We start from the raw sequence: 10094 nt of genomic DNA, 5'->3' as shown, positions 1-10094 counted from the left end.
ACAGTAGTACAACAGAAGACAAGTGGAAAACATTTAAATAAATGTGTATTATTGTCCCCAAAAACACATGATCCACAAGATTGACAATTCAAAATGTGTCAAATTAAAAACACCAATCTTAATATACTTTTCTAATTGGGACACTTAGTGAGATTTAATGATAAGAAAATCCTAAACCATTTAAAAATATATTCTTGGTTGGAGACTTAATTAATTCAACCCAATGTCACAAAACATTACATTCTATTCCTTGTATGTAATTCATAGTTGGTCCTATTTTCCACTTTCATTTCCCTTAGCCCAATCTAGCTTTATTGACCCAATACTGATAAATTCATGTGAACATTTATACACTTTATCTTAACACTTGTACCTTTAGACCAGGTTGCCCTTACCAACTCAATGTATTCTAATTAAACAGCCACACCCATGGCTGTACTTTGCATGGCCTTTCACTGCTGACGAACAAACAACAGCAACTGAAAGTAAAGTGTGTATGACTCACATAACACGGACTCTGTACTTACTGGGAAATTAATTTGCCACATGGTACAGGGTGTTTTTGTGAATCTCTACAAGATAAAATGATAGCCATCACTGTCACGGCTCATCTGCTTTAAACAAATAGGGGTACATATATATATATATATATATATATATATATATATATATATATATATATATATTTTATTTTTTAACTTTACATCCCCTTTAATTATTTTGATTTATTTGTTTTGCTCTAATACAAGAGACAATTAATCTATGTATTTATCTAAGCAGGAATAAAATAAAAAGTATATATATTTTTGTATTGTGAAAACTGACCAACCCTGCTTTCGCTTTTGATGAATGATGATTTTAATTCGCCCCAAAACACAAAGGTGCACCATACAATGGGCACGAACTGAAAATAAATATATTGCGCTTCAACTTTCGGGTGGAACTGAACCCTTGTCTGCTTGTCCAAGGTGTACGTGACCTTCACCAAAACTCATCTGGGACAGTAAAGCTGTGCACGTAATTGAGGAAATGATTGTGAAATTACTAGTACTCAACTATCTTTGGCCTTCTTTCATTTTTGTTCCCCTCCCCAATGTATACTGAATCACCCAAGCCTTGTCATCATTTCTAAGAAGAGATTACTTCCGACAAAGCCAGCACACACACGTAATGTGTTCAAACAGGTCTCGTAAAACTCCTATCATGTCCGTGACTCTCTGAAATGTCCAAAATTGGCCAATTAGCTTTTGTCAAAACTGGTTTCATTCTTAGTGACACTGATGTCATCAGGCATCCTAGACAGTGCCCGTAAATGCAAATTTCAAGATGGATTATCACTTGGTAAAATTCATAAAAGCTCTTTTAAAATGTCTACTCATATGTGTTGTTCCTTTTTTTTTTTCTTGTTTGTGTTCTTCTGTTGGTGAGGTATTTTATAATGCACACAGGAAACTTCCTCAAAGCATACAAGCCCAAAAAAAAAAAAAAAAAATGTGTGATACAGTCCAACACTTGGTGTGGACATTTTTTTTTTTTTTTGCACCATTAGAAATAATTCATTCCACAGTATTCCCAAAACATTGGTCATATTAATTCATCCTATTTTAAGTTATATCCACATTTATGGATTGCCACATTGTTTTATCAGTCTCTGACTTTTTTTTTTTTTCAGCAGTTCATTATTTGTTTGACCATATAATTCACATGACGTCTATCACGTCCACATAACTAGTATTTAGGTTTTGACAACTCAGCAAAAAAAATGAATGTTGCTGTATGGCAGCACAAAAAAGAATTCTTGAGAAAATTTTACTTGGCCTCGTACGTAGGCGTTACTGATGTGGTTTCTCCCACACAGAGGAAATAAGTAGTTTTTTTTTTTTTGGTCTAAGACAGGACACCACATGCAAACCGAAACAAAAAACTATAGCAGAGGATTACTGGAAAGAGCAAATTCTTGATTTGTTGACGAAACCTTTGACTCACTGGAAAAAAATCTGTGCACACGCTCAATGTATGTACATATAGTGTTGAAACAATCTTTATTACACTACGTCGTATAAAAGTATCATGAAAATAGTCTCTCACGTAAAAATTCTTACAATCTCAAACCTGTTAAAAAAATAAACTACAGGGTCAAACCTTGTACAAAAAAGAAAAAAAAAAGAGTATTCTATTTGGATTGAACTTCTCCCAAAAATGTAATCCAGTGCAAAACTACAGCGACCTACTTTGAGTCCTCAATAAGAACTGAAAGTATGGAAATAAAATTAACTTTCACATCTATAATCAAGCAAGAGCAATTTTTGGCTATATGTATTTCGTTCCGTATGGTGATCTAATATCTCCCATCTTGCAAAATGATTCTAAACAACAATATTTTGGCAAATGCTCATTTAAATGTAAATTAAACATACCAGATTTGACCCTTTTTTTTTATTATAAATAAATAAATTAACAAATTGTAAAATAATTTATGCACACAAAACACAAAATAAAGCAAGCAAAAATCAACTAAGAAGACAATTGTTAATATTCCTGAGTCGTTCCAATGTCTACCATCAAATAAACAACAATAAATCTAAATAAATAAGCATCTCTAATTAAAACAGGTGAAAACATAATAAGTTAACACACCAAAATAAAACTACCTGAGTAAAAACAATTGACTTCACAGTTTGTATTATTCATTGGGAGGAAGCACAATTTGTCTAATCAAACATCACGTCCAGTCTTTGGAATGCTCTTATTTTGGTGCTGCTCACATTTTAAAAAAAAAAAAGCTATATTTCATCTCTTCAGTCAAAACAGAGGCTACTTTTGGCGACATTTCTTTCTCTATTTAGTCCATCTTGAAATCTCCTTTGCTTGGTTGCATCTCACTGACCCTCCACCTTGACTATCGAACTTTTGTGAAGATGGACGACGCTTGCTCTTTCCTGATAGGCCGCCAGAGAACTGTGCTGGGAAACCGGGGCTGCTGATTGGCCGACAGGTGCGTTAACAGCCAGAGTTAGAGCTTTCAGAAGAAAGGTGGCTTCCTTCTGGTCCTCCTTACCCTCACCTTCCAAGGTACGAGCTAACCATCTCTCCACAGCTTCCTCCACCTGTGACGCCGACGCCGTTTCCGTGAGGGTGTCGGATTCTTGGCTAGCGTCAAAGCGTTCGAGCATTTCTTTCATGTGGACGTTGACGGGCGAACCCGAGTTGGCCGGGCAGCAGCTGCGTTGGTGGATGCGAAGGGAGAAATGGTGGAAGAAGGCCTGGGAACACATCTGGCAGTGGTAAGGTCGATCACGACTGCTGTGGAGACGACGATGCAGCTTGAGGTGGATGTATTGAGTGAATTTGGTGTTGCACAGTTTACACTGGTAAGGTTTTTCTCCAGAATGGAGTCGAAGGTGAGTTTTCAAGTTGCTGGTGCTACTGAAACGCTTTTGACACACCTGGAAAATATGAAACAAGATTTCTCAAAAGGGATCCGCTGACGCAAACGGTTGCGACAGATTAATGTCGGGATTATTTTGGGCACAATGTGGAATTACGCAATGTTGACGTGTTGTTATTCCTGTTCTTTACCGCAGGAACTCTATAACCAGTTCTGTTTGACGGCACTTTCAACTTTCTTACATATGCCAGGAAAAGTAATTTTAGAAGTTATCGTAAAAGATAATTTCCGGATGACACGTTGCGCAAGAGTTTTATAACCTGTTTTTTTTTATGACACCAATTTAAACGTACCTGGCACTCGTGCGGCTTTTCTCCGGTATGGACGAGGTGGTGCTTCTGTAGATGAGCCAGTTGAGTGAAACTCTTTTTACATAAGTTGCACTGGAAAGGTCTCTCGCCGCTGTGTACTCGGAGGTGGACCTACGGTGACAAAAAAATTAAACCACAGCCCTTTCGTACGAGTGCAAAATGGCGGATACCGAAGTCCTTACCTTGAGATTCGACAGCTGTCCGAAAGTCTTTGCGCAGATATTACATTCATACTTGATCTTTCCATTCTGTTTCGTCAGAGGATAGGGCAAGGATTTGTGCCCGGGACGATTGCGTGACCCCGAGTTGCCTTTGGTAATGTCCACCGTTAGGTTCACTGCTTCCTCGTAACTTGAGGAAGTATGTCCGGGTGAGGGAAATTGGCTTGTCGGCTTGGGAACAGGAGAGAGGTCAGGGGTCGCCGGGGCGCCTCTCGGAGGGGAGACGTTAGGGGTCAGCTCTTTCAAACCACCTTGTGGGGATGAAGAGTATGGCATGGACATTGTGAGGAGATTAGGGGTGCTGAGGGGAGGGTACGGGATACCATCCGTGCCGAGATAGCTGCCATACCGGAGGGATCCTCTAGAAGGCAGCATTCCGGGGAACGGAGGGGAGTATGAAGGGAGGAGGAGACGAGGATAGTGTGAGGTGAAGGGAGGAAGGAGCTGGTAGGGCGGTTGGAGGGGTCTGGATTGAGGGTAAAGAGGGTGAGAGGACACCAGGCCTTCCCTGTGGCCGTAAAGGCCGTGGAGGTGAAGGGGTAAATTTCGTTGGTCAGATGATAGTGCCGAGAGGTGATCGGGTAAGTAAGGAGGATTCACTCTGTGGATTTGTTCAGGCTGAGGGGATGGAATGAACTCCTCCTGGTCCCGGTCCATCTTTTCCTGTTTCTCAATCTTTTTGCTGAAATCCATGATTTGGTCATCAGGAGTATCTGGAGGAGTGTCTCTCCCCAACATCTCCACATCCACTTCTTCATCATGTCTCTCCTCTTTCACTTCTTCCTTTGTCTTCTCCTCGGGCCATATTGGCTGTTTGGTGTTTTCTTGCTCGTCGGCAACATTCATGTTTTCTGCAACAGAGAGAAATTATTTTGCTAAGATAATATATACTTGAATTTCATATATGATGACATCACATCCACCCACGGATGCCGCTCCCAGTGATGGTAAACGATTAGCTTTGACTCATAGCGTATAAAACCATCTAGTTTAGGTTTCTGTTTGTCAATTCAAGTCGTAATAACGTGTGGGAGAATCGCTTGGTGGTCAAATGAGTATCCATGTGTCATGTCACGTCTGCACCGCTGAAACAACGATTAGTGAATCAATTACACATTGCGTCAGCGGTTTTTGTTTTTTTTAACTTCCACCAGTACGCCGGTTTGCTTCGTTTTGTCTAACAAGTTGGAATGTGCCTAATGCTTTGCCAGCGTTTGGATTTCACCTTGAAGCTAAAATAGTTCATAAAAGTCACGGCATATGTTGCGCAAGTACAGACTTTGGAATGAAACTCGTGAGTGCTTTTAGACTTTTAACAATGTAATTACACTGCTGTACTATTAGTCACTGTGAGTCATTCAACTTTGGATTCACTTTAGATGAGGATATAATGCTGTTGTGTTTGCTTAATAGCTTTTTAAAAATGATTCACTGAAGGACTTTAAACATCCATCATTCTCATTTCACGTCCAAGATCGATATCAGGGCAACACTAAATATGATAGAAGCAAATCCTGATTTGTTGTCTTTTAATGTTTTTTTTTTTTATATTTATAGATTTTATTTTTTTTTAATCTGGCACTCACTGTGTTTGTTATTCTCCTGCTGACTGCATAACCTCTGGGCAAACTCTTGGCTGTACCACACGAGCAGCTCCTGTTTGGGTTCCACCGGCCGAATGGTGTAGAAGTAGATGTCTCGACCGTTCTGGCAAGCCACCAGGTTCTGCTCGCTCAGAGATCGTGCCGGGTTGACGTAACGCATCCAGTTGCTCCTATGGACGTCGTAGCCATCGATGAAGTTCTGAAGTTGCCCGTTGCTATAAATCTGCAAGAAGCCCGAAAAGAAAATGCATTTATTTTTATTTTTCATACTTAATATATAGCTGAATTGGGGTATAAAGAAATTTATAAAGGGAGAAAAAGTACAAACATTCAAGCCTGCCATGTACGATAAAGTGTCCTCAGTCTTCTTCTGTTCTAACATGCTGATCGTTCCTCAAGTGCGGGCGGGCCTCAGTGTGTGTTGTGTGTGTTCTGTCAATCCTGTGTATTTGTGCTTGAGCTGTCATTCTATTTGTAGCTTGGAGGCGGGCTCCACTTTGCTGTGTCACGCTCTCTCTCTCTCTCCCTTTCACTCTCGTCATTGACAGTACCGGTAGTCATAAATAGTTCCACTTCTCTTTGCAAGAAAAAAAAAAACACAGCCGGCCGGCAGCCAAATTGTACACGTATGTACTTGACTGAACTCAGAAATGTAATTGAGTTCATGAGCGTGACTTCCCACTTCTGCTCACAAGGTTACAGGAAATAAAGCCGGAAGGGAAATACCAAACACGGGAAAAAGAATGGGAATTCACTTGGGAGAAACTATATTTCCTGAGTGACGCAGTGAGTTCCAGTAAAGATGTGATGACCATCTTGAGTTAAAAAAAAAAAAAAAAGCCCAAGGAAGGTCAGCTGAATCGAAACTTACCCTCCAGAAGTATTTTCTGTTGGCCTGTTTGGGGACGTTGTCTTTGGTGTAGATGTCTCCTTGCAGAGGACCAAATCGAGTCCCCTGAGGAATGTACTCTTTGCTGAACACACCGCTCACCTTCAAAACAGATCACAAGTACATTTAACAAATAAAATCGTGTATTAAAATGATATATGTTATTTTATGCGTCTCAATAGAACACAATAAAAAAGATTTTTTGTTCTTAGAGATGCAATGATAAATTATCTTAATTATAAATTGTACGGCGTAATGATGGTGGCTTCTTCACGCTGACCCAGACAGCTCAGAAAGCAAGTTTAAAGCTCCAAGGTGGCCTACTTCCCTTAACTAATGACTTCACCTACTGACTGGAATTAGTTTACTTTCTCTCACCTACTGATCCCTGACCTGCTGTCCATTTTAAACGCGGCGAAACGAGCCAAGATGCGGTTTAACCTGTTTCTCTATGAATGTGACTTGCACTTTGTTCGACCTGCAAATATATTTTCACCTGACTCAAAAGAAGAATAAACACCTTTTTTTTTTTTTTTTTGAGGGATTCAAAGAATTCTACGTGTTCATGTGTGCAGTGCAATTTTCTATTTTGAATTCATACAAGATTACTTTTAATTGTATCTATTTATTATTATAATTATTTATTTTTTGTTTATTATTATTATTATTATCATCATTAGTCATTATTTCTATTTTTAATATTTTTAATTTTAGGCTTAGGCTATCTTATATTTATTATATTATATTTTATTTCTGCAATCCACCCCCAATCACACACACCAAGCTGCAATCTGGATGTCTTGAGGAGCTTTGTGTTCCATCTTTAAAATGACCCCCACCCCCAAGCCAATCCATTAACCCCGAAAGTAAACACACTCTCCCTCTTTCTGCCATTGAGGAACGACCCCTTCAAAAGGATTACCAAAGCACCTTATGAAAAGGTCAACTATTAAAAACAACAACATGACCTAAATCTCTGTGTGGTTGTTTATCATGTCATTAAAGAGTAGTGCTTCAAAGTGTGTGTATTTTTTTTTTTTTTTTTTTAATTACGCCAGGAACCAGTCATTGTGGACAAGGGTGTGTGTGGTAGTGCATAATCATGTGAGGTGATTCTTGGATGTGCTGAACTGGTGTGACAGGGCGTATTGTGCTAAGCCGGCGTTGCGTGGATAACCAAGCGCTTTGCCGCCTCTGCTCAACCGCTCAGGTTGTTGCGAGGAAGGCGGGGGGAAGCGGGTGGGGGTCGCGTCGTGTGCAGAAAAACCCAATAAAGGATACCCCACGCTATCCCCCCCCCCTCTCATCTTTTTTTAGACAGAATTGGAAATTGTATGCCTGCCAGGTTGAGGCCTGATGCCTGGCTGGTCAGCCTGTTCCCAACGAAAGTTAATCATCTGGTTTTAACCTAAATCCCCCCCCCACCCACGCACAGCCACCATGCCCACCCCCTCTGCACGCTCCGCAAAAACCTGCCCCCCCCCCCTAACTGGCACTTACTGCTCATGTGCCATCTGCCACGTGTTTGAAGACACATATCCAAACTTTTGTTCGGCAATTTTTATTTGTTTGTTAAAATCATATCATTGATTGCTAATCTTAAATAAATTTGCAAGCACTAGTTGGGAGAAGCCATTTTTTGTCCCCAGACCTCAATCCCATCAAACACCAAAAAAGCAATTGTGACCATTTCCCCACGAACACAACTTTAGCTTTCGGATAGTTTTTCAGATTCCAAATCTGATTGAAAGTTTTAAAAGAGCTCCAATTCTTTGAGTCCACGTCCCTTATCCCCTTCCACTTTCAATATGCGTAAGGCTGAGATAAGTCTTCAAAGCCTTGACGTGTGAATTTCTCCATAGCGTACTCTGAAGTCATCCACGTATGGTCACAAACTCACACAAAACTTCCCGGAAGGAGTCAGTAAAAAAACAGTTTCACCTTGACGACAGCGACGATAAAGAGCTGTATTTTAGGAAAGGGAAACTACCTTGGATTTGAGCCAGTTTGCTTAGAGCACATGACTTCAAGCATGTTTGACTTCTTTCTTATTGTCATTCTTCCTTGGAAAAACAATGATGCATGTTGGCAAAAGGGAGATTTAAAAATAAGACCATCGCATGTGATGGAAAATACCCATGATGTGATAATCATCTATGTTTGTAGATAAAAGGAAAATGTTGACAAAATTTCGGACCAGGCACAAAAAGGAGGACACAAAGAAAAGTTTGCTAATTATTGATAACGACTGTAGAAAAACTAGTTGCCCTCAATTTTTTTTTTTTTTTTTTTTTCAGTCAGCTGACTGAAGTGTTATCGCAAAGTGCATGAATCACCTGAGTGGAAGAATCTGAGGGAGGTGAAGAAGGGTGTGTTTGATTGTGAAGAAAGCAAACAAGGTGTGATATGATCAACTGGCAGGATTTCTAACGTCATAGTGTCTGGGTTTGTTGGTGTGTGTTTGTTTGTATAAAGGGTGTATTCTGTTTTGAAAGAGAAAGTAAAGCTTTGTATATTTTTTTGTTCCATCGTACGTTGTTTTGCACAATCCAAAACTGCTCTTACCTCCTCCTTGTTGTATTCAAACGAAAGGTTGCGAGGAATGGAAGTCATCGCCTTCGGCAGGTTGAAACTTGGGTTCGACACTTGATCCGGTACGATGTAGGTACAATTGAGAGCAAAGTCGATTTCTCTCCAAGTGCTCATATCACTTTGTGCGCTTTCCTCCTTCATTTTGGTGAAATACACTGCAGGTGACGGACCAGCTTCTGTTGGCTTTGGTATCGAGGAAAGTGAAAGCTTTGGTTTGAGTCCTTCAGTCTTAGGTTTGTTGATTAAAGCTTACGATCTGGAAAACGAAAGTTGGATGCAAAAACAAAAACAAAATGTTAAAATAAATATCAACAGACTATCCCAATAAATAAAATACATTTAAATAAATACACTTAAATAAATACATTTAAATAAAATAAATAAATGAATCATTTTAAATAAATAAAAACAACTTAAATAAATAAATATAAATAAATACAATAAATGAATCATTTTAAATCAATAAAAACATTTAAATAAATAACACTTACTTGTGCACATTCATTTAGCTGTTGGAGCATCCTTTCTTTGGTTAGGTCATCCCCTCCAATGTTTCCTCTGACCTCGGTTGCTCTTCTGTCTTCCCCTCGCTTATATCCAGTGACCACTCTTCCCACTGTCACACGAAACTCTCGAGCCCCGGGATTGCGCCAAGCGTTTTTAGCCGCACGGCCCGGCCAATGGCGAGCCAGCGGCGTCACGTGATTGCAGCACGCAACTGTTGGCTTCGGACAACAACATTGGTGACGTTGTATGTACACTCGGTCGGGCCAAGTGTCTGTTGTGATGTATGCTTACACATACGCACACAAACACAAAGCCGAGATGATAATGAATGAATAAAAGAGGAGCAGATGGCCGGCCTGTTGCCACTGGAAAACACACTTGGAGAATTTTGCTTGGTTTGGCACATAATGAGCAATCTGCTACCACTGTACCTCCTTGACCTATATCTTGCTGAACATCTTTAACATTTTCCTAATCACTCATGACTACTTGCATAAATAGAAGTTTCTAGATTGTTTTTTA

The 10094-nt window shown here is 39.8% G+C and overlaps 1 protein-coding gene across 2 annotated transcripts; it reads right to left on the bottom strand.

Annotated features, from left to right (window-relative positions):
* Window positions 1-2025: 2025 nt before the first annotated feature.
* prdm1b (PR domain containing 1b, with ZNF domain) lies at window positions 2026-9685 on the bottom strand. Of its 2 annotated transcripts, XM_088365973.1 has the most exons (7): window positions 9557-9685; window positions 9039-9321; window positions 6456-6575; window positions 5567-5807; window positions 3942-4831; window positions 3742-3870; window positions 2026-3446 (listed from the first exon to the last, which is right to left on the bottom strand). In XM_088365973.1, exons 2-7 carry the CDS (start codon window positions 9204-9206, stop codon window positions 2880-2882), a joined length of 2115 nt encoding a protein of 704 aa, XP_088222099.1. In that variant the 5' UTR covers window positions 9207-9321; window positions 9557-9685; the 3' UTR covers window positions 2026-2879. The 2 variants fall into 2 exon arrangements, with proteins under 2 accessions (XP_088222099.1, XP_088222100.1); XM_088365974.1 differs by lacking the exons at window positions 6456-6575; window positions 9039-9321; window positions 9557-9685 and adding an exon at window positions 5913-6070.
* Between the last annotated feature and the right edge of the window lie 409 nt (window positions 9686-10094).

This window comes from Syngnathus floridae, chromosome 21 (assembly GCF_059516105.1).
Source record: "Syngnathus floridae isolate MCC-2025c chromosome 21, RoL_Sflo_1.0, whole genome shotgun sequence".
NCBI classification, from domain to species: Eukaryota; Metazoa; Chordata; class Actinopteri; order Syngnathiformes; family Syngnathidae; genus Syngnathus; species Syngnathus floridae.
The sequence above is the reverse complement of the archived record's forward strand: the minus strand, read 5'-3'. Positions and strand labels throughout refer to the sequence as shown.

Excerpts from the sequence above, each read along its gene's own strand:
- prdm1b (XM_088365973.1), bottom strand. The coding sequence starts at position 9,206 with ATGAAGGAGGAAAGCGCACAAAGTGATATGAGCACTTGGAGAGAAATC. Across the intron at positions 4,832-5,566 it reads GCAGGAGAATAACAAACACA|AAAACATGAATGTTGCCGAC; the intron begins GTGAGTGCCAGA and ends TCTCTGTTGCAG. Across the intron at positions 3,447-3,741 it reads AAAAGCCGCACGAGTGCCAG|GTGTGTCAAAAGCGTTTCAG; the intron begins GTACGTTTAAAT and ends CATATTTTCCAG.